At 41.6% G+C, this 24,035-nt stretch overlaps 1 protein-coding gene across 1 annotated transcript in view; it reads right to left on the reverse strand.

The window, feature by feature from the left end:
- RELN (reelin) overlaps positions 1-24,035 on the reverse strand; it is a 567,367-nt gene that overhangs the window by 128,258 nt on the left and 415,074 nt on the right. Inside the window, exons 21-24 of the mRNA XM_090041978.1 lie at positions 20,848-21,040; positions 17,010-17,122; positions 6,801-6,938; positions 5,241-5,427 (exon numbers count right to left, since the gene is read on the reverse strand). Of these exons, the coding sequence (XP_089898104.1) occupies positions 5,241-5,427; positions 6,801-6,938; positions 17,010-17,122; positions 20,848-21,040 (631 nt within the window). The remainder of the gene's footprint in view (positions 1-5,240; positions 5,428-6,800; positions 6,939-17,009; positions 17,123-20,847; positions 21,041-24,035) is intronic.

A 24,035-nucleotide genomic window follows, 5' to 3' on the forward strand; every position in this document is an offset into this window, starting at 1 on the left:
AGAGCCCCCCACACAGCGTGGGGCATTGGGGGCAGCAGGAATTGACCCCCTGCCCAGCAGTACCCAGTGAGCACTGGGGCTTTTCTTTAAAGCACTGGGAGCTTGGGCAGGTGGGGCACTATGGGCGGGGCTGGGGAAGTGGGCAGGGGTCATGGGGGCTGGGGGAGCAAGGAGATCAGGGGAGCTGGTCCCATGCTCTCCTCCCCCAGTTCCCCTCCTCCACCCCTAGTACTTACCAGCTTGGAGTCCGGCTGGGAGCTGCAGCCACTGGGGACTGCCCAAATCATCAAAGCTCTCCAAATCTGTTCCGAAGATTTGGAGAACTTTGAATTGATTCGGAACTTGAAACTGGTCCCCTGCTTTGATTTGGATTCAGAGATTTGGCTGCCAAATCGAGCCAAATCTCCTCCGAATATGAAGCTTCGCACAGCGTAGTACTCAGGTCTTCCCCATCACTGCATAGGGGAATTTAGGTACCAAACTTCCTAATGAATGTTATGAATACTAAATCTAGAGCTGTGCGCTGAAAAATTAAGCATACTGATGTTCAGCACTGCCACAATTAAATCCTGTAGTGTTTCTGGACCACAGTCTTTCCCTGAGTGAGTGAACCAGGAACTATATCCACTAAGAGGAGGTTTTGTAGTGAAAAAGCTTTTATAACTGGAAATGTGGCCTGCTCTCACAGCGTGCATTTGTGGATTGCTCATTCTGCACCCTGCATTGTCATGAGAGAAAGGGCCTTTTTATGCCTTTCACTGTAAACTGAACAAATATTTATCAGCTTAATGCTGATCAGCTTAGTGGAGCAGTTGCACCTGAAGGTGAAAAACCAGCTCTGACTGCCTTTCACCTGTACAGCTGTGACTTGCCCCTAGAGGCTTAGTGAGTAAGGGCAGGACTAGGAGCTAGGGGCAGGACCAGCTTGTTGCTTCTGCCAAGCAGAGCAAGTGGCTCGTTTCGCCCTCCTTCCTTCCTGCCTTCCCTCACTGTGGGGGCCTCAATCTGACCTCCCCCCATAGACTTACCTGGAGGGAACTTCAGGAACTGCTCTCCACACTGCCTGGCTAAGATATGCATGTGTGTGCACATGGCACCCCCTGCTTAACTGCCTTTCTCTTGCTCCCCCCAGCCCCAATCAGCCCCTTGCATGCTGGAACTCTGCCAGCTTGCAAGGGGAACCTACTATTTCCCACTATTTTCTGTGATTTTCATCATACTTGGCCAACACTGTTGAGTGTCTCTGAGACCCCATTTTTTATCATTGTAACCCCAAGGTTGGAAGCCACTGCCCTACAGCTGTTCTGCCAAAGTTGAAGTCCTCCAGGCAGGGATAGTGTGGAGGGGCAAACTGTTGGCCAGCTGGGTGCTGCCTGAGCTCTGAGGGGCCCAATCCTGTTTTTCTTCAGAGCTTGCCCCCCATGCTGCCGCCAGCAGGGCTGCTGGCCAGTTGGGTGCTACCTAAACTCCAAGTGGCCTGATCCTTTTTGGAGTTCAGGCAGCACCTGGCCAGCTGGCAGCTTGGATGGGGGTGGCACAGGGGGGTGGGCTTTAGAGAAAAAAAGGATTGGACCCCTCAGAACTCAAGCAGTGAGCTGGTCCAGGGGGTGGCAGGAGGCATCATGGCTGCCAGATGCTCCAGTAGGAAGGCGGTGCCTGGCTGGGGGAGCCATGGGTGGCTCATCCAGTGGGGGGCAGAGGTGTTGTCTCCCAACTGCTGTGCACACTCCTAGGTGAGGGAGTGCATGCACCCCCCCCAGATTTGCGTGTGGGGCCGGGGTGTAGGTAGATTCAGGCTACCCATTGCAGGCTCAGGGCTCCCTGCCCTGCTGCCCTCCTGCCCACTGGGCTGTGGAAGCCCCTTCGGGGAAGGCAGTGGGGCGGGGAGTCCTGAGCCTGCAGTGGGAAGCCTGCATTCTCCCCACCTCCATGGGCTCTGCTCCAGCTGTAGGGAGAGAGAGCATTGATCTTACCTGCATCATTGTAGAGTTGTAAAAATTTCCAATGTTTAAATGGGGTCATTCTGATGAAAAGTTTTGGAAGTAGGAGTGGTGGTGGTGAAGGGAGTGGCCACACGTTAATGGAACAGGAAAACAATTAGGCAGATTAGATATAATCCTGCCCTGGAGTGGCACAGAATAATCAGTGTTTTAAGCCACTTGAAAGTGTTAACATGCAGCCAATCCAGGGGTTAAGAACTACAGAAGCTACCTAAATTTACTGCATAATGTGGCCCTTTAAACAAAGTTGAGCTCTGGATCATGTGGCAGATAATGAAAGATGTTAGACACATAAAGGAGAAGAGTAGGGGTAATCACAGATTCCCTCCCATTCCCACTTACAAAGTGGCTTTCTTTTCATGATGCTGTTATCTGGGGATGGAGCTAGGTTGAGTTACAGCTGGGTTGCATTACAGAGGTGATTTCAGTGTTTCAGAACACATCTGTAATTTCTGACACTTTTATCACATCTCCCTCTATGAGTCCCTCCTGACAAATTTCCAACCCTAACGATAGACAACAGACAAGTTCAGTGTTGAAGTTTAAAATCCAAGATACTTTAGAAGGTGGTGAGCTGGATTTAAATTTTTCTGCCATTCATGAAAGAATAAGAATACACTAATGTTAATAATAATTTGGCCTCAAATCCTTCCATTTTGGCTTGGTATTATACATTATTATGAACTATTAGATTGTTTAGTGGCTGCTTTACACATCTAGTTCTATGGTTAGATTGTAAAATGGCTGCTATACATTACACCAAGGATGCTGAATGCATCAATGACTTCAGATAAGGTTCTTTGGGTAAATGTGATATCTTGTGTTAGACAAACTAAATAGTTGAATGTAAATGGCAGTGAAGATCAGAGGGATTGTGAGACAATAGGCGCGAGACAGGTAGGTTGCGGGGAGGAAAGGGGGAATGTTGACCTGGTGACAGACTGTAGCAGGTCAATATCAATGCATTCACATGTTCAAAAATGGAATCTCTTAGTAAATGGAATTAAGAACCTCTCTCTGTGATTGAAATCCTATTAGCTTAAAACTTCAAAGTTAATTAGTGCAAAGAATTCCTTGACCTTCAAGAACTTAACTGAAACACAGAAATACTGATTACATTTTGAATTATGACATGTTTTCTTGGCAGAGTACTGCCAATGGGCAAAGTCCTCCTGGAGGGCAGTCATGGTGATGCAGGATATCTGAAACACCCACACTGTTGTGGGGTCCAAGGCTGGCTAGCACAGTCTTAACAAACAACACTAGTCAAAAAGTGAGCATAGCCAGTATACTGGTGAGATACGTTGATCAATCTTTCCCTGGGTGTCTCTACTGGCAGTTTCCTTTGGAGACCCAGCTGAAATGTAAAGCCACTGCCATCAAGCTGAATCCCCAAGGAGGGCAGAAATGTATATATACTTGACCTTCTGTAGGTGCTTGTATCTCCAGGGAGCCAGGGCCTATGTGAACAATACACACCTCCCCAGCAAGCAGGGGTGAGCTGAGCTCCATGTAAAGAACTGAACTGCTATTCCAGATGGGTTTCCTATGCCTTTCACACTTATTACAGCCAGCCAATAGAATTAGGTTAATTAAAAAAGACCTCCAGGTATGCAAAGTCACAAAGAAAATGTAGAGGTCTAAATGAAAAAGCACCATATTGCAAACATACCTACAACTGATTAAAATGAGTTATAACAAAGAGGTCAGTAGAACTAAGCCAAAATTGATCCTGGAATCAGGGACTGCTCATGGCAGGAAATGCTGGAAATCAAGGTATAAGGTGTCTTGTAGAACAAATACAAACAAATAGCAGCGTACATGCACTCCCAGAACAACACCCAAATGTCAGCCAAGGATTAAACATAATTTATATAATTTCTGTCACCATGGTAGCTAGGTACATTAAAACCAGAAGATCTAAACACAAATCAAATAAGCTACCTTCAACTGATGGCACAGACTGCTACTCCTCAAGACATAAATGCTAACCTAACCCTTTGAGACCAATAGAAAGAAGCCAAGAATTTCTAAATGAGATTTTCACTCTTCCTAAGCAGAAAGAAGAAAGATCAGAGCAGGTTAATTCTAATTTAACAAACTACTTAGAGAAATTTGCTTAAGGAACTGAGCCAGAAGGAGGTACATCCGTGAGAGAAGACAATTACATTGAAAAATAATACTACCATCTCAGTTAGCTAGTTATATTGCTGGGTCTATTATGAAATTCTCAGCACTCCATTGATTTTCCAGGGGACTTGGATGCAAGTCTATATTGGAGTTCTGAAGGTTATTCAGGGGGATAGATGTTTGTAACAAGGTAAATAGCACATGGCTTTGCATATTTCTCTGGACCTGATCCAACTTTCATTGACTGTGGTGGCAGCTGGACTGAGACCTTAAAAGAAAACCACAGAGCTATGTGTGCATGTACTGTGTACTTTTCCTTTTTGTAATGAAGTCAGATATTACAGCTAAGGGAATGAAAGATGAAAAGAAAATCTGTGACCATAAAGCCTTTCTCAGTCTTACATTTGGCTTTAAAGCTACCTTTTATTTTGATATGATTGCATATTATTGATAAGCAGATTTCCTAATTTCCTTGCTGTTTCATGTTATTTTTGTGGGCGATCCATCTGAACCAGGCAAAGAAAGCCATTTGACAAGAGCTAATCAGGCATTTCCAGAAGGCTGAAGGGGTAACATATCTGCACTTTCAGCAGCTTTCGTTCTCTGACTTCACAAGAAGCAGCATGCCTTCAGGGTGCAGGAAAAGAAAACGATTCTCTGAGAACAAGGCTAGCTCCTTTGCTTGGGGAAGAAAATTCAAGAATAGGTACCAATGGGGGTTGTGTGTCACTGAGAAAGAATGCAGTTTGAAAACAGAAAATATAATGCATATACAAAGCCCCTGACAAACAATAAACAGACTAATGTTCCCATTTCTGTAGTACAGTGATGGCAATTTATTTCCTCCGATTACGCATGGTATTTCTCAGGTGCACAGTCAACTGCTGTCTTTGCCAATCTCTTTTGTTTGTAAAAGGGCAATCTTGGCTTTGTTCTGCACCTGCATCATATTTCTGTGTGTCTATTATGCACTTACATGCTGCATGCCATCGTCTTAGGTCTCTTCTTAGTGCTACCTTCCTTCTTGGTTCCACATTCTGTTCCATTTAACTACCAGTACATACCTGTGTATATAAAACTCTTCTTAATTTAACCAGATCTTTTATGTACCTTGTTAAAATATAGAGATGATCCAGAGGAGATGACCCCACAGCCTTGTTCAGGTTTTACGATCACTCCTCCAATGACTTCCTGCCATTCAGTCTTCAAACCATTTGGATTCTCAAAATCAGACATTACTGTTGAAGGCAAGGATGTTTCTGGATGACAATCAGTGCCCTGATTTCCTGGATCACACCTAGAGAGAAGCAGAAACATCCTAGTCTTCTAAAGATGTGTTATCTTTTCTGTGATGCTATTCACAATTACTTAAGGCAACAAAGCAGCTTTTCTAAATTAGGTGTGAAAGAACCAGGCACCCTGACAGCAATTGTTCAGGTCCTGGCAGGGGGACCGCAGGTAGAAATGTTAAAGTTACTATTCATGTGGTTCTTTTAGATGACTTAAAAAAGTAAGGCTTTTATGCTCTCCATATTATGGGCATGATTTGCAAACAAGAATGCATACTTCTGTACATCTTCAGAGCTTGAAATATTCCTATTTTGCAAGGACTTAACTCTTGAGTCTGATATCTTTTGAGTTTAACAGATATCAAAGATCCTCTTCCTGCTGAAATAACAGTGCCTTTTGCCTTTGGCACAGATGGATCTTAGTTTCATCCCTGTCATAGTCAGAACATCCTGGTCATAGTAAGGAACACAGTAATAATACTGAAATCCCATAGTGGTCATGATTTATTTTTAAAAAAACTGTACAATTTTCTAACATTTTCAGTGTAATAAAATGAGTTGGCTCTGGGGGGGGTTTCTATACAAGCTACCTATTATTTTAAAAAAAAATCACTGTTTCTATTTCCTTGATTAATTTAAAAATATGCCAATCACTGTTGTGTCTAAATGATCCCTGGCTAAATCCCTGAGGTGAGACACACAAACATTAAGGCAACTCAGTCTGATACTAGCTTCTAAATAGCTTCCACCCTGGAGTTCATTCTGACATTGTGGGCATCTTCACATGCGCTTGGGGAATGTGGGGGCGGTGCTTTAATTAGTGCTCGCAACTTCTCATGTATTCCCATGCTTCAAAATGGTGGCAGGGATGCATTAACTAAACCTCATTCAACGAGCTTTAGTTAAAGGCCCCCCACTACCTTTTTGAAGCATGGGGATGCTGAATACAGGAGACACAGAGACTCCTGGAGAACACTGATTAGCAAGCTCCGGCGTAATTACAGCATGTTGGAACAGCGTCCCTGCACATCTACAGGCATCCTATGGGACTGGCTGGATAAAATAGCTCCCTGGCTATACCTCTAAGGAAAGGGCAGGCAGGTAAGGATAGAGTGGCTGCAGTTCCAGAGGCTTTAGGAGAGTTTATTCATAGCACAGATCTACCGCATACTTTGTTTTGTTGTTTCCATGGACTGGAGTAATCGGCTGTTAATCTGGCCATGAAGTCTAACTCACATACTATTTCATGTATTTATTTTGATTCAAAACAGAAGCAAAGATACCTTCTTGTTCTACATCCTACTGTCACTATTAACTTATTAAATAAAACCTTAATCACCAGAGTTAGTATTTCTGAGGGAAACTGAAATGAATGCTGTACCTGCATATGCCATGGTCACACCAGCCATGCCCACTGCACATATTGGGACACTGCTGACCTATGTAGATATTGTCTAAAGCCCACTCATCTTGGGCTGTATAGTAGCACTGGCTCCAACGGAAACGGGTAGCACTGGACCTTAAAAAGAGTAACAGTGTTTTTAAATGTAGCTTGGCACAAGTCTAGGAGAGAAGCTGAAATGTAATTAAACAGAAACACAGAATAAGCGAATACCACAGTCACACTTCTGCTTCCAAAAGATTGATGTATGTTAAGGTAATTTTGTATTTTTTTCTAAATACAACATCTTTATGTTTGGGATAAAATGATAGACAGCCCAGTGATTAATGACATTTCTGAGGAGTGTTACAGAGGTGCTTCAAGGGCTTCGTGTTTCATAGAAACAAGTTCTTGACAAAAAAGTAGAAAAGCCTTATCCATGAAAAGGGATCAGACTTCCATTCAACAGCATTTGGTGAAGAGAACAGGATACAAAACTAGATTCAAGTGTACAGATTCTGAATTTGAGACCTTTCATTTCAAGCCTCAGTTAACAACTTTAATGGGTTGAATCTACATTGTGATAGTGTCTGTCCTAGTGTCTATTAGCCAAATAAAGAAAAAAACCCCTTTCAAATAACTTTTCTGAAATTTAAGAATTGTTCTTTATGTAATAATTGTTTCCATTCATTTACAGTTGTTTCATATTTAATAGAGGCAAATATTTCATTTTGCTGAGATGATTTTAAATTACCTTAAGATAAAATTACTAACGTTTTAAATAGTTTTTAGAGGCAGATCCATTTTACATACCACTTTTTTTTTTTTACTTTTCTTTTTAATGTTAGCACCTATTCATATATAATTTAAACACTGGGAGTCCATCCCAACAAGCACGTGTGTGCAGCTTGCGGTGCCTCAAACCTGTCTGAGGTGCTGCAAACTGTACATGCTGCATATGCAGCCATTTGTCACACTACTAATCCGCAGCATGGCAGTTTTTGTTGGTTAAAAAAAACACCACGAAGAAAAGTGGCATGGCACATGCAGCAGCAGTGTGCATCTTCAGAACGAGAGCCTGGCCAGGCTCCAAGTAGCCAGATTGCCACCACTACCACCCCAGGAGGCCCCTGGGGCCCCAAGTAAGGGTGCTGGGGCCAACACAGGTACTGGCTTCAGCCTCCCTTACCCCACCCAAGGCAATTTGCCATGTGCCACAGTATGCATGCGGGGATGGGTCTGGGGACAAACAGCAGTGGTGCATATATGTGCCGCTGCTATCTGTCCTGTGGGAAATGCATGCTCTTGCACATGCACGCTTGTCAGGATGTGCCCTGGAAGTGCTTGCAGCAAACAAGGGATGTAATCTTTCCTTCCCTGACCTAAGTTTTGTGATTAGTGCAGATGAAGGTTATTTGATTTTTCCACCTGCTTAACCTTTCTAGAGGCTGATCCATTATCTAGAGCAGGGGTAGTCAACTTGCAGCATGTGTGCTACAAGTGGCATACAGTCAGCCTGTCTGGCACATGGAAGTCTTGGAGGGGGAAGAAAGCAGAGCAGCAGATCAGGCAGCGGAGTGGAATCAAAGTGACACTTGAGGAGGGTGTGGGGCTAATTTGTGGTATGTATGCCGGAAAGGTGGCTCTCATTGATCTAGAGAAAAACTGCCAGCATTTATCCTACCCATTAGGGCATAAATAGATGTAACAACTGCACTGATATCAAAGTATAAAGATATAAGCTGCTACAATGTAACTGTCACATCTGCGTGTTTCTGTACCATCCCAATACAGTAAAACCCTGGCAACTTTAACACTTTTTCATTCAACAATTTAGCTATCTTGTCCCAGGCAAATGTAACAGTTACATCACAGCAGTTGATACACATGGGAATGTTAGCTCTCCCTCCCCTTTTAAAAAAGTTAGAAGGTCAATTTGTCTGTAGCCTTATTTATTGGCTCAGGTGAGAGTGGTCTGTGCAAAGGCTCTTTTCAACCCTGTTGATAACTCATCCCTGTTGATAACCCATCACAATATTGGTACGATGCAATGTGATAGAATTTTGCAATGACCCAATAAGCAAATAAAAATTGTGAATTTCAGTATGTTTTTGGAATGTATTTTAGTATCTACCTGTACTTGCACAAAGACTAAGAGCCAAAATCAAACAGAATTCTCCTGCTTTGTTTTACTGTCCACTGCTTCATTTTACCATATCTTTTGTATTATCATACACCATGTTGGTTTTAATTTTGTGTAAACTGGTAGAATGGATAATTTTACTGTATACTTTTAGTAAAAACTATAATTCTACAAATTTTTTATTATTACCTACAACTTTTATTGCTCATTTTATTGTACTATTTTGGCAAAACCTCCTTCTATACTAGTACTTACTTGATTATTAAATATATTAAAAACAGCTCAGCATTTTTATTCAAATTATCTTTCCCTCCTATTCTAAATATCTACTTGTGATTTAAAAAAATGTCATAGGTGCTGTTGCATTACACCTAGTTAATAAGCCTAGGCAGGTCTGCAGGTTAAATACTAGTGCTCCCTTAGGATGGAGGATATTGACAGGTTGGACCATAATAGCTATGAATGATTCACTGAGCCCATAATGTTAATGATCCACATAGTAAGGACTCCCTAAGTATCCACAGACAGAGCAGGCTGTAAATAGTCATGGTTACCATTTATTGTTGATTTTGTCAATATTCTAAAAATAATTTGGCCTTGATTCCCTATCCTCAGTGGTGTTTCTATAATTCACTGAAGTGCCTGATAGAAAACCAAGAACCTGTTAAATAACGGTGCTGCTCAAAGCACCTTAGGGCAGCAGTTCTCAACCTTTTTCACCTTACATCCCACCTATGTAAATCCAAAAAATCCTGATCCCACAGGTTGACTAGTGGGGGGCGGGGGGAATCCCCCAGAGGTCAGCTGAAGAGGGGAGGGGAGGTCCCCCAGAGGCTGATCAAAACGTACAAAAGTGAAACCGGCTGTCCCACTGTGGCACTTCCAGTTTCATTGACACGACCTGAGTCCCACCTAAAGGACCTTCGCATCCCACCAGTGGGACGCCTCCCACCGGTTGAGAAACCCTGCCTTAGGGAGTGTCTTTGCATTTCAATGAGGTCACAATTTATGATCCCAAAAGAAGAACCATAACATTGGTATTAGCTCATATTTTCATTAACAGAATAATAATACTGAAAAAAATTACATACCATAAGGGGTAATATGCTTTTAGAGACAAAAACTATGCCCCCCTCAAAATCTCCTCAAACAACACCTCTCACCATTGAAAACAAAAACTAAAAAAGTCCACAAACAAAATTATTTAACTTTCAGCATTGCTCCAAGCCATAGGGATGGGAGTGTTATATCTGCATTCCCTTGCTTTAACCAAGTCTGCAAAGAACTCAATTATATAATACCGGAGCCTGCAGGGGGCACTACTGATGGCTGAAAGGGCACACAGGCCCCTAACTTCCTCTGAAACTCAATTCAATAAGCAGCACGACCAGTTTCCTGTAACAAAAGAATCAAGGGGGTCTAGAGTAAGAGGCTATTCCTCCAACTGGCCAAGTCAGCTATGCACACAGAGCGACCAACACATTATCGCACACATATGCCTCTGACGTGGAAGTGAAACAGATTTCACCCCATCAGGCTTTCAATCACTCTACCTGGGTGTTGGGACTAGCAAGCCTACTGGGAACAATTTATACCTCTTTTTTGTGCTACGAGTTCTGAGGAAATTTAATTGAGAAGATCCTCTACATTTTGTGCTGCAGCACCTCAGAGATGCTACTTGCTGTGCATCTGACCATGAACCACATGGCACTGGGGCTAGGGCCAATGGACTGTGCAAGAGATGCCTGGGCACGCTGCCAACAGTGACAGACCAACAGGTGCCTCTGTGTTGTACGCTAAGAAAGCTGGCAGTCTGTATAAGCAGAAGCTTTTCCCACTCGCAGTACATATCCTTCCTTTTGGGAGAAGGGACCTCCTCTTTGATACAGAATATGGAGTAGAATTACATTAGGTGCAACAAGTAGCTGGAGCAGGAACAACAGACCTGAGTAAAGATCATCAAAAAGCTAGAAATGCAGCTACATGCCTACAGTGGTTCAGGCCTGAAGCTGGGGGGGCACTAGAGCATGCCTCCCTGCTCAGCTAGAGCAGACAGCAGGGACCAAAGCTAGCTCAGCCACCTTGCAAGGGGGAGAAGGGATTTGGAGGGGAGATACAAAGCATCCTGAGATGCTGGGGGACTGAGTTAACTTAAATCTGGAGGGGATCAGGGACAGAAGTTTAATAAATCAGACTAACCTCAATCAGTTAAGTGTGATACTACATTCATCCAGGTTTATCTTAAACCAGTTTCAGCCATTTTGAAAGTGATTTATAGGCACTGAACTTAGGTTGTGTTACAGTTTGGAACTGGTTTCTGATCATTTATGCTGGTTTATGTGCAATTTCTGTCCCTAGCCCAGAAGGACAGAAGTCAGCCCTTGTTCTTATTTTCTGTTCTCAACTGGTGCACCAGCTTCAGCCATGGAACTGCATATAGTTAATGTTGCTGTATTATAGTTTAAGAGAAACACTTGTATTGAGCAATGGCATAAGATTTGTTACTTTTACTTACTGGATTGAGCAGGTTACACCAATGATTCTCAGCTAGGGTGTTATAGCACCCCTAGTTCCTGGAGATCCTTTCAAGGGTACCCTGGGGTGCTATGCAATGTTAGCACTGTTAGGTGTAAAAATATGATTCACAAGATAAAACCAGAGCTTTCAAAAAGCAGTCCATATTGTGAAAAATATTCTGACCTGTTGTGGTGTTTTGTGTTCTCTGCAACAGAAATACTGTTCTATTATCTTTCCATAGTTAAAAACAAGTGAAAACTGAGAGCTGGCTTTTTCCAAGAGGTGCCTTGAGTCTGAGGGGTGCCTCACATCTAGTGAGGGGTACCACAAATGAAAAAATGTTGAGAACCACTTGTTTAGACCAAGAGAAATGTGGGCAAAAACACTGTAGAGTATGTGAAACAGTCTGATCACCAGATATAGGGGCTGGGGAGCCATTTTTTTTCCGAATTAAGCTTATCTTCCACCCGTCTGTTTATTAAAGAAAAAAAGAACGCTTCTCAGCATCATTCTGCTGAGGTCTTATCATGGTAGCTCTGTAACTGTCCTGCAACTGTGCTAATTTTATGTCATGGCAAAACAATATAGTTTGATTCCTCACTGCAACACAATGATAAATTGGAGAAAAGGGGCCATATGAATGTGAAAATAATCATCACATTGCACTGAATAATAAAAGCTATAACACATATTTAGAGTCCTGTCTGCAATAAGTATATTTAGGGTAAATTCTTGATTGCAAAAACAGTAGTAAAAGCCTGTCTCCTCCCATATTTTTGGAAAGTTCTCCAAAGCTGTGCTGTATCTCAAGGTAACAACATCTTAGGAGGATTATTCTATTAAACATAGTAATCAGCAGTCTTAAAAAGTTGTTTTAATTAAAACAAAAAGTATAAAAGGCTGAGTGTTGGCTGCATTTTTAGGGATAAGACAGTTGTGTGAACAATCACCATTTGGCTAACTATAAACACAGGAAGTAAAATATCAAAAATGTAAAAATATCTCTTTTTTAAAAAATGAGACACTTCCATTTATCATTTTTTCCAAATTTTATTAATTTTTTTGCATGATTGGAAATACTTCTGGAAGATCAATCAGATTTTAGCTTTCTTGATTACATTATACTTAAGTCTGGTTGATGTCAAATAGAAGGCACTGTTATAGCATTTAAAACAACAAAATCAAACTGAATCAAACAAACAAACAAACAAACAGAATCAAACTGATTCCCAAATGTGGGAAAAGGTATTGTAGACAAAACACTGTCCTTTCTCTTATATAATTTTTCTGTGTGACTCAAAATTAACATGCTGCTTTCTCCCCTGACATTGGGGAAACCTGAGGTGCCAATACAAATTTCAGGCAGATAAAATTATATTTGCTACCTTCTGAGTTACTGTAATTACATTTACCCAATTATCCTGAAACACACATTCAGTCATTAGGTGTTGATTTGTTTATGAAGTCAGCAACTGACAGCTGTTTGTATCTCATTAAGGCCTGTTCATATGTAAATATCGCTCATAAAACTGAAATTAATTTTCATCAGGGTTAGAAATGTTCAATTCATGTACAATACAATTTCAGAGAGCAGGTGCATACATCTGATTTTTTTCCAATACAACTCACACCCACATTTTCTAACATAACAGATCTCAAATAACACAGGGATCTTGTAAAACCACATTTGCTTGGATACACTATTTTACACAGTGTAAAAATACCAGAACATCCAAAACATGCCTAGAATGCTCACCACAATAAAGGGACATTGTCCCCATGCTAAATATTCAACCACAGAACAATCTTGCCTGTTGTGCAGAGCTTGAGCAACACAGCTGTGCCTGCAAGAGTAACATGGTGAATGTTGAGACGACTTCCACCACAAACTGGTGGCAGAGCATCTGCACTGCGTGGCCACAGCTGTTACTTTTGTTTTTGAGCCGTCTTCTTTGTACAGGTGAATGTGAATCCACTAGTCCCCAAGTTAATGGCTATTCTCTAATGTCAGAAGACAAGGAATACTTCTGTGGTTCACAATGGATTGAAGGATTTGGTTTTAAATTAATACTAGACGTACTAGGTGTGCTGAATGTACTTACTGAACATGAACATGAGGTCAAATTATTTTTGAAGGAATAATGATTATTGAATTATTTACAAATTAGGCCTATTAAGAGGTAAATAATGCCCTACCACAATCCAACCACAACTATGCAGGGTAGCAAGGGCACCTCTTCACAGACTGCATTACTGCTGCTGAGCTTTTGTGTCTGGGTGTACAGAGTCCCCACTTATTTGCTGCTACTGATTCCAGGAACAAGTAGGTGAGGAGGGTTTAGCAGGTTTGGAGCAGTTTGTACAATACTCTCATCCCTCACACAGTGCCAGGAGAGCACAACACATGAAATAAAGTGCTGATGTAGCACACTGTCCCATGTAAGCAGAGAGGAAGTGCTCCACAGGAAATGTGCCTGGGACAATTCCCCCAAGGGCTGCTCTCCGGGCTGTATGGGTTACGCTCCCCTTAGCTGTTCCTATAGGCACAGTGACATAGGAGATGGCCAAGGTAACTAGGAGGTGGTTGTATTTTTTACTGCTCTAGCACTTACCTGCAGTTAATTGTTTTCCATCTGCTCCATTCAAAGGAGAACTTAAGAAAATAGAATAAAATATTTGCATAAATTTGTTTTTAGGTGTGTAAGAGGCCCAGTCTGTACTCTCCACTCAAGCAGCCTCATGCGACTTAAGATGATAATTCTGGCAAGAATCTGGTCTGTTTTGTGCATATTGGAAGGAGAAGAGTGCTGGGAGCCTTTCTTCCTTCAAGTGCACCTGCTAACTGAGCAAGCTATGGACCTAGAATTCCTTTGAGCACTAGGCACAGACTCAGCAAACATGCCTATAAGCTCTCCATTGTTTTAATGGGGTACAGTCATCTGCCTTTGCATAGTCTAAAAGTAGGCCTAGGGCTGGGGTGGGAAGATTATGCTGCTTTATGGAGAACTGCAGAGCTTACTCTTTAGCCATCCTCCTGAGCCAATCCCCTTCTACAAGTCTGGAAGGCTCAAGAATGCTCCACAGCCAGTGCATCTTACACTGCTACTCTTTATAAAAGCAACTGTATTAATCTTATATGTGTTAAAACTGAGAAGGGAGGTGGTTATGTCCTAACTCTGCTCACTGATGAAAAAGGAGGGAAGAAAGGTAGTGACTGAGAATCGCTTGGAGTCTCTCATTACTTTTTGATGGTGGGTATACTATCACTTCTCCCCTTGATTTTGAATTTGAACACTTATCATCATGTCATAGTCATATTGAAAAGTATTTATGGACAGGAAGGCATGTATAGTGACAATCTGTATCATAATTACATACAAAATTCTGTTTCTAGAAGGAACTTCTGTCAGACACAGAACAGAACATGTAATATTTATGATTTGTACATGGCATAAAAGAATGACTTGACTAATATTTTATCATGACTCTTCCCTTCAGACAAGTCTGGCAAATTAAAAATGCCATCCTATATGTCAAGGTAATCTAAAATACCTTAATGAAAAAACACCAAACAAATTAATTCCACTTATACAGTCTAAGAAACCTTGGGTGCCTTGAGATCCTTTCAAAGGTGCAGCAGGGTGCCACGCAGTGTTAGCACTGTTAGGTGTGTGAACATGATCTACAAGATAAAACTAGAGGGGGTGTCCCCATAAGTGGGAATGTGCATTTCCTGGTGACAAATAGCAGTGGCACATATTTGTGCTGCTGCTACTTGTCTCTGGGCATGCCCCTGCACAGATGCTCTGGTGCATGGCAAACTGCCCTGGGTGGGGTAGGGCTGGCCCCAGCAGTGTTACATGGGGGCCTCCCGGGTGCACAGAGCCTGGCTGGAGCTACTGCATGGCTCTGGCTGGCCAGGCTTCAGTTTCAGGCAGCACATGCTGCTGCCATGTGCACTGCACTACATTTTTCTGGCGCATGTTTTTTTTTTTTTTTAGATACAGAAATTTCCTGGTATCTAAATTTTGCCGCCATGCTGCATATATGCAGTGCAGCAAACAGATTAACATGTGCCATGTACATTTTGCAGCTCCTCAAAAAGCTTTGAGGTGCCACAGCTGTACCTTCCCATTCACAGGGATGCAGTCAAAGATTTCAAATAGGAATCCATAGTACTATAAACATTCTGACCTGTTACGGTCTTTCTGAGTAGTTTGCAAGAGAAAAATTGCTATTATTTTCCATAGTCAAAAAATAAGAAAACTAAGCTGACATTTTCTGAGGGGTGCCTCAAGTCTGATAAAGTTTATAACATTGGTCTAATATAGCAACTTTGACAGAATATACATCTCCTAAATTAATTTAAAAGCCACCTTATTTTGGAGGCTGTGAAGTGCTGAACCCCTCATGGTGGTTGCTGTTTGCCTAGGGATCTCACAGATTTATCAGCTGAGAGAATTCAACACCTTGCAAGACCAGGCCCATCATCTTCAAACCCTCTGCATCACATCTATTGGTATTAAAGCTGGGATAGATTAATTTTTCATAACTTTTTGTCCTAGTAATCGGTTGTTTGTCAAACATTAGACACTGGGTACTTCCTCACTTTTAATACTTTACAAAATTCTATCCCCCACCAAAGTTCTGTCTGAGACTCATGCAAGTGTTGATAGCAGGCTTAGCAATAATGACACAGTATCTTGGAAAGGGGGATCATCAGAGGAAATGTGAAACAGGGGATGGGTGGCATTAGGCCACGGCAAATGCAGAAAAATGATAGAGAACTGAACCCCCCCGCCCAAAAACAATGAAAAATTAATCTACCCCAGCTTGAATTCCAATAGCTATGATGCAGAGGGTTTGAAAATAAGCAAGGTGTAATTTGAATTGAAATGATGGAGTAATTTTTATTCTCAGATGAAGGAAGTTGTGAAGATTTATAAGATTTATGACAATCTGTTATTTTAATATTATAACAAAGGCTTTATAAATAAATAATGGAATAAATCATTTAGTTAAAACAAATAAAGGTGTAAAGGCAGGAAGAACAATTATGATGGCAGGAAAAAGGAGGAGGGCAAGACTTTCTGGTAAGTTTTTTTTTTTTTGCAAGAGACCACTGCCCTTGAAGACCTCTGCAGTAAAGGGGGAACAAGAGGTTGGAACATTTTGGAATTATTAGTGCACATTTGAACAGGGCTTCAGGGATATAAACAGCTATGAAAGAGCAAAAATATTATGAGGAATGATTATTCAGTTTGTGGGGAGCCCTTTCTAAATAATTTAGGTGCTGTTCCTGTAATGAGGTGGAAGGGAGTGTTGCTTCACTTAAATAAAACAAACACTGGCTGATCTTATCACTGCATTACAATCTAACTGTATTAGGAAGATATTTTGTGACAAAGTATCTGTATCTGAGCCAAACACAGAAATTATTGCTTACTCAGGGATCCATTGCCTTGAGTAAGGTCTGCAAGGGATTTGGCTTTCTTTATGATATAAAGATAAAGTTAGGTGAATATTCACATCCAAACACAATTTCTTACCAAGTTTTCTGTGGTAAAAGGACAGTGATTCTCCTCCACTGCGTGAATTCACTGGAGTGATAGATACTTGCTGATGTAAACTCCTGGCAGCTAGGCATACTTGGAAGGCATTCCTTAAAGTAAAACATTTCAACATTGGGTTAAATATGGAGACAGTATTAGGAGCCAAGTAGCTACTGGAAGTGAAGGTTTCACCTTCAGTGAATCTGGAGGTTACATGGTCTAGATCAGGAGTTAGCAACATTTTTGGGCAGTGCCAAAAAGCCCTGTAACTTCAACTTGCACGTTGTTGGCACACCAGAGGCAGATGGCAGGGGATTCACAAGGGGCCCAATCCTTGTAATGCAGTGCAGCCCTGGCCCCTTCCCTGATGTCTGCCTTGAGGTGCATTTGGATCTGCCACTGGAAAAGAGCTGGGACAGGGCTCTGTGGACCCCATACAGCTGCTTGCATCCTCCCAGCTGCCTGCCACAGCCAACCCTGGCTCTGGGCAGGCCCCTGCCACTGGTCATGGAGCCCAGGTTGCTTGCAGCAGGTGAAGGTCAGGTTGCAAGCAGCTTCATCAGGGTCCATGGAGCCATGGCCCAGCTCATTGCTTGTGGTAGGTGCACCCATGCCTTGGGGCAGACAGTGGGGAAGGGGCTGGGCTGTGCTGACCCCAGATCCTGGTTTAGATGTTACAGCAAAGAACTGGGAGGCAGAAGGATTTGGGGATGAGCGAAGAAATTTCTTTCATAAATTAATAATAATAATATAGAAGATCATATCGCTCATTTGCAACAGGTCTATTTAGGATTAGTCCTTTATAACGGTTTTTCTTTCAAGTGGATGCCTAATGATATTTTTCAATGTTCACAATAGCATCTAATGCTGCTATTAGTATAAATCTACAAAAGTCTCTTGATGCGCATGTGCTGTCCTGCTGCATTTGATTTTTCACATTCTCAAAACAGCTTGGTTCTCTATCTTTCTCCTCCTTTCTTGTAGTGGATGTAAATGTAATTCATTTTTCTAGTTTCTCAAAGGTATAATGCCCAAATGCTTCAATGGCCTCCTCATTACCTTTTTGAGGAGGTAAAGGCCTCAGTGGCCTCCTCATTACCTCTTTTAGTTCCTTTTCCACAATACTTCTGTTTTTATGTGCAGAACCATGTCCCAAACACCAGGGTGGGGTGCCACTGTTACTAAAGTACTTGAATAATGTCTTCCAGACTGTATTTTATTTTCTTGTTTATACTTCCAGTTTTTTAGTTACTTCAGTCTACAGGTGCTGGATATTTGCCTAATTATTTTCTACCCATTACCACTTCCCCAACAGTTTTACTATTCATTGTTTTACAGCATCATTCTTTTCCTATTTTTCTATATCATCCTTATTAGTCAAGGCAAATCATGCTCAACTTTTTTCCCCAGGGGGCTGGATGGGCAATGCCTAGTCTGTGCATGTGCCAGATCTGACTGGTGGTCCCAATCCAGTGCCTAGGGTGGGTGCAGTGGACACAATATGGCTGCAGGGAAGAGGGCAAAGGGCAGTTCAGCCCCAGCCTGGTCCTGCAGAGAAAGGGGCTTGATCCAGCCCCACAGGGGAAGAAGGGTCATGGCCTGACTCCAACCTAGGGGAGGTGGGAGAACAGGAGGGAGCGTGGCCTGGCCTCCTGTGGGAAGGGGCTGTGGCGCAGACCCATGGGGGGAAGGGACCTGGCTCAGCTCTGACCCAGCCCCAGGGGGAAGAAATGGGTGCAGCCCAGCCCAACCAGCTGTGCCGGGCTTGGGAATTTCGCAGGGAGGAGGGTGGCCATATTAATGGCCACTGCTCCCCCACGGCCAAATTTCCTAATCCCTAGGGAGCTCTGTGGGTCAAATGTGATGGCTCTGTGAGCCACATTTGGCTCATGGGCTGAGAGTTGAACACTCATGCTCTAGGCCATATTCTTAACAATAAGAGCAGTGCAATCCTGACCAACTCAGTAAAGTTATGCAACAGAGATATATATATATATATATATATATATAAAAAATATAATACTTGGCTACATTACTAATATAGTGTAAGTGTATAATTTTTTAAAATTAAAACAATGGATATTGGTATTCATTAGTAAAAGTAAAAGCTTGGTCTTATTTTGGTAATGTGTTCTGCAATTAAAAACTAAATTAAGATAAAATTATACTTTATCTGCTTTTCATTTGGTTGTTCTTTATGTAGATTCTATTTCTGCAATAAGATCAGACCAGAGGTCGGGATTTGTCTACCTGCAACTTATTACAGTATGGGATTTCAGACTGTCAGCTCCTTGAGACAGGGCCTTGACTTACCTGGTAGGCACTTAGCATGTCTTGGGAGCTGTATAATTATTAGTAAAAGAATAGTACTTCACAAGTACTCAAAGTGACCAGGAATATTTGTATAATGAATCTTATAGAAGCTCAATACGTATTCAACACAGCAGTGGAGCCTTGGTGCGCCGTGCAGCCCTGACCCCTTCTCTGCCATCTGTCCAAGCAAAATACCTCCATGTGCCATGCTTTGGCACTTGTGCTGGGTGTTGCCTACCCCTGCTCTAGTCATTCAATCTATCCCTTAACAATCTGAAAATACTGAATGCTTGCTGGGAGATATGGAATACCACTTCTGAAGGGATAGTTTCCTTTCTAGTAGTTTTCAAACTTGTCTCTGTCATCTTGTAGAAATGGTCTTAATAGATCTAATCAGTGAGTGAAAAGCAAAAAAAGCTTTCAGACCAATTATCAGACATTTTGACCAATTGTGTTCTTTTTACTGGCTACATTATCTGCTTTAGTCTTTTCTTTTTATCATGGCAACATCTGGTCATGTGAGAAGAATTATTCAACTCCAGGCTCTTCCTTCTGAAATCAATGCTACCGAGATATGATAAAACTCCTGAAATCTAAAAGCAACTGATCTTTCACTAATGATAAGGCCAGTAGTACCAGCTCATACACACCATTTTAGTGCTTTCCAAGCAGTGATACATCCCTGAAAGAGAAACTGAAATGTTTAAACTTTAAACTACTGCCATTTTTGTACTCTGCTTATCAAATTAAATGTGCCAAGACAACATGGCACAGGAAAATCTTTCACTATACATGAAAGGTGCTGGATTGGAGCCTCAGACACTAAAATCCTCCATATGCATCTACATTGCTATGCATCTATGCATTGCTCAGGGCACTAGTACAAGTGTCTCTCCACAAGAAGAAAAGAGAGACAAGAGAGTAATTCTCTCCCTTGGCTAGTAAAACTTTGGCTTCTCTTCTGAGACAGGCAGTGAGGATGCAAATTAGGGGCAAATGTGATATTCACACCTATATAGTTGAATAAGACTGAGATAATCAAGTCACATAAACAAATAACAGACTCGAGACCACTGTAAATGCTAGTGAAAGGCTCCCTGCACTGGGTTTGAATCGGTGATCAGAGGTGAAAGACTCCATATTACTAATCTCCTGGAGGAACACACTTTTCATCTACAAAATGATTGAGTATGTGGGAAACTAGGTTCCAGTAAAGAAATGTATCTTACTCACAGAAAGAAAGAAAGTAGCGGAGGAAAGGTCTGAACTTCCACACTGTAACTCTTTATTGTATCCTCACCCGTTAACTTCTTTCTAATTCAATCTATTTTTTCTATAACTTTGTATTTCAGATCCTCATATAATTTCTTGGAAGTACTATGCATTGAAGTTAAAAGAGTTCCCATTGTTGTTCAGAACTTTAAAAAACTGTAGCTTGAGATTTTTTATGCCACAAACATGACCCATGCCACAAAGATGATATCTGGGTGGGTGGATGTCACTGAACACAAACTAGCCTTACCTCCTGAACAAGGTGCCAAGTAAGGCCATGGTTGGTAGAGTACTCCAGTTTCACCTGGTTGTCCATATGAGGAGTAAACTGCTGGCCACAGCCCATCACCAAGTTGAACTGTATCATGTATGATGCTCCAATTTGCATAGACTGTGTTTCAACATAACGCATGCTGGAAGCTAATTTAGAATCTCCTGTAAAACTGAGAGGCAGAGGGGGAAAATCAGAATGCATACTTTAAAAAACTCAGATAGCTTATGAAGAACTGCAGTACAACCAGAACATTGCTTATACAAGCATTTTCATTTTGCAAACCATCACATGAGGAAGAGACTTGACCTGGGACCACTTCATATCAGTCAGTCCTGGGGGCTAACAAGAAAGCATTCTTTAGCCCTGGTTTGAGAACCACTAAGCTATAACGTGAGTTATTATTCTACATTGCATTACAGTATTGCCTAGGAACCCGGATCAAGGATCTGTTATTGTACAAAGGAAAAAAAACAATCCATGTTCCAGACAGTTCCTTGTAGTTGTAATTTCATCCATATATTGGGCAGTGAAGGTGACAAAACAGAATTTGGTTCATGCTGCATATATTTTCTAGTTACAAGGACTTTCAGGGGATTCCCTCTGGACTCATCCCCTTATGACAAAGGTAAATTATCTTCTTTGCTATGCAGTCCAAAATGAAGGCAGTAGGTTGGCGGATGACCTCCTCAGCAGCTCAGAGGCTGAGAGAGATCTTGGAATCATAGTTGACTCCAAGATGAACATGAGCCAGCAGTGTAACAGGGCCATCAACAAGGCCAATCACACATTGTTCTGTATTAGCAGATGCATGACTAACAGTTCAAGGGAGGTGATGCTCCCCTTCTATGCAGCACTGGTCAGGCCGCAGTTGGAGTACCGTGTCCAGTTTTGGGCGCCACATTTCAAGAAGGACATGGAGAATCTGGAGAGGGTTCAGAAGAGGGCCATTCGCATGATTAGTGGCCTCCACAAAAGACCCTATTAGGGGAGGTTGAGGGATCTGGATCTCTTCAGCCTTCACAAGAGACATCTGTGGGGAGACCTTGTAGCTGCCTATAAGTTTATCAACGGAAGACAACACGGAATTGGAGATGCACTATTTACCAGAGCACCCCTAGGAGTAACTAGGAATAATGGGTGCACATTAGTGGAGAGTAGATTCAGGTTAGACTTTAGGAAGAAATTTTTTACAGTAAGGGTGGCCAGAATCTGGAATGGGCTTCCAAGAGAGGTGGTACTATCACCTAACTTGGAGGTCTTCAAGAGGAGGCTTGATAGTCACCTGGGTGGGGTCGTCTGACCTTGGTCCTCTTTCCTGCCGTGGGCAGGGGGTTGGACACGATGATCCATTGTGGTCCCTTCTGATTTTACAATTTATGAATCTATGAAAAATGTGTTCAGCTCATGGACCTTTTAAATATTATGATAATCTGATTAAGATAGCTTATAAAAACCAAAATAACATTCTTAGTTAGTGAATGTTGTTAGTGTTCACAAGAGACATGCTCCTTTCAGCCTCAGCATTTTGCAAGTCTGAATCCTCAGGATATAAAAATTTGGGACTAGGATCATGCTTTTAAAAAAAGAAAACTATCTGAAAAAGCTACTGAGATATACCCACGTAACAGTAATAATTGAGAAGACAGCAATCTAATTATTGACAGCTACTAGAGTAAAACCCCTATTTGGAAGAATTTTCCCAAAAAATGGAGAAGGAAAGGAGAGAGTGGTGTCCTAACAGACAGTACATGTTATAGGCAAGCACAAATACAAGCTGGGAAGGTTAGAAAGCCATGAAATGCAACTCAGAAGTTGAGACAGGGAAAAAGACAACTGTGGCTGATCACCTGGTGGGCCAGTGACAGAGAAAGCATAAGAGCACTCCACAAAAGAAACAAAAAGAAAGAACTATGAAAAGAAGCAGAGTGCTCCTTTACCTCTTTTATTAATAAGATATGTGCTATTTTTTATTCATTGCATAAAGACAAACATTAAATATTTAGGTCAGTTTTTACTGCCTTCTCAATAGCTTTTCATTCCATGTGAAAAATATGATATAATGTTCCATAACACAGTTGGAACTGTTTCTCATCTCTAATTTAGAGCTTAAATTATGTGAGGTCTCCTGTCCATATTTTGTTCTTACAATAATATTCAGCTCTTGTATACCCTTTTTTTTATATGAAGTCCAAGGCCACAGAGTCAGGGGCAAATGTTGGGGTTAGAACACAAGGTTTCTTAGTTCTTAGCCTCCAATTTAATTCACAAACCTAGGATACCTTCTGTAGTTCCCTTTCCCCAGACATCATATGCCACAAATGTCATCTACCTTAGAGCTTTAGAAGAAGATACTGAAAGCTGACATTAGTTTTTTATTAGTATCAAATTGGTTTGCTGTTGCTATCTGGTATAAACTTAAGCTTCAGGCTTCTGTTTACTCTTTGACCTTTCTCTTCTGTTGCTTCATTTCCTAAAGCAAGTTCCTTTTTATCCTGTCATACAAAACCATCTAGTCTGTGTAGATTATCATCCAGGAACTGACAGGAGGTCTGGTTTAACTGGGTGTTCAGCACAAGGTATTTTCACAGAGCAATGATCCAGGAAGTAGGAGACTATGATCTTAAAAAAACTGAATTTCAGTTTCTGGATCCACTGATATTTTGTTTCCTTAACAGGACAGACTATTATTTTCAGCTATTCCTTTTGATATTTGTAGTGCTGTAGTATTTGATAGTAATTGTGATATCAGATCAGGATAGGTGACATACAACACACTGCTGAATAGACTAAATGAGAGTCTCTATTTTTTTTTTTTAGAATGGAATGCATCTCCTAAGAATGTGCTGGGATACTATCTGGCCATATCTACACAAGATGCTACTGTGCAGTGGTTACTGTGCATTTATTTAGTACTTGTTTTTATATTTATTGTATAAAAAAAGTACTAACTAAATGTGCAGTAACCTGAGTTACTCTACAGTAGCACCAGCGAATGCCTCTTCTGTGATGCTACTGTACAGTAGCCTAATACTACTGCACAGTAATGTCATGTCACAGTTCTTGCCATGTGATGCTACTGCACAATAGTACTGGGCTACTGCACAGTCAGTATCTTGTGTAGATGTGGCCCCTGAATTTCTTTTTCACTTCATACTTTCCCATAT

Source organism: Crocodylus siamensis, chromosome 4, assembly GCF_052110815.1.
Source record: "Crocodylus siamensis isolate JL-2025a chromosome 4, ASM5211081v1, whole genome shotgun sequence".
Classification (NCBI taxonomy): Eukaryota; Metazoa; Chordata; order Crocodylia; family Crocodylidae; genus Crocodylus; species Crocodylus siamensis.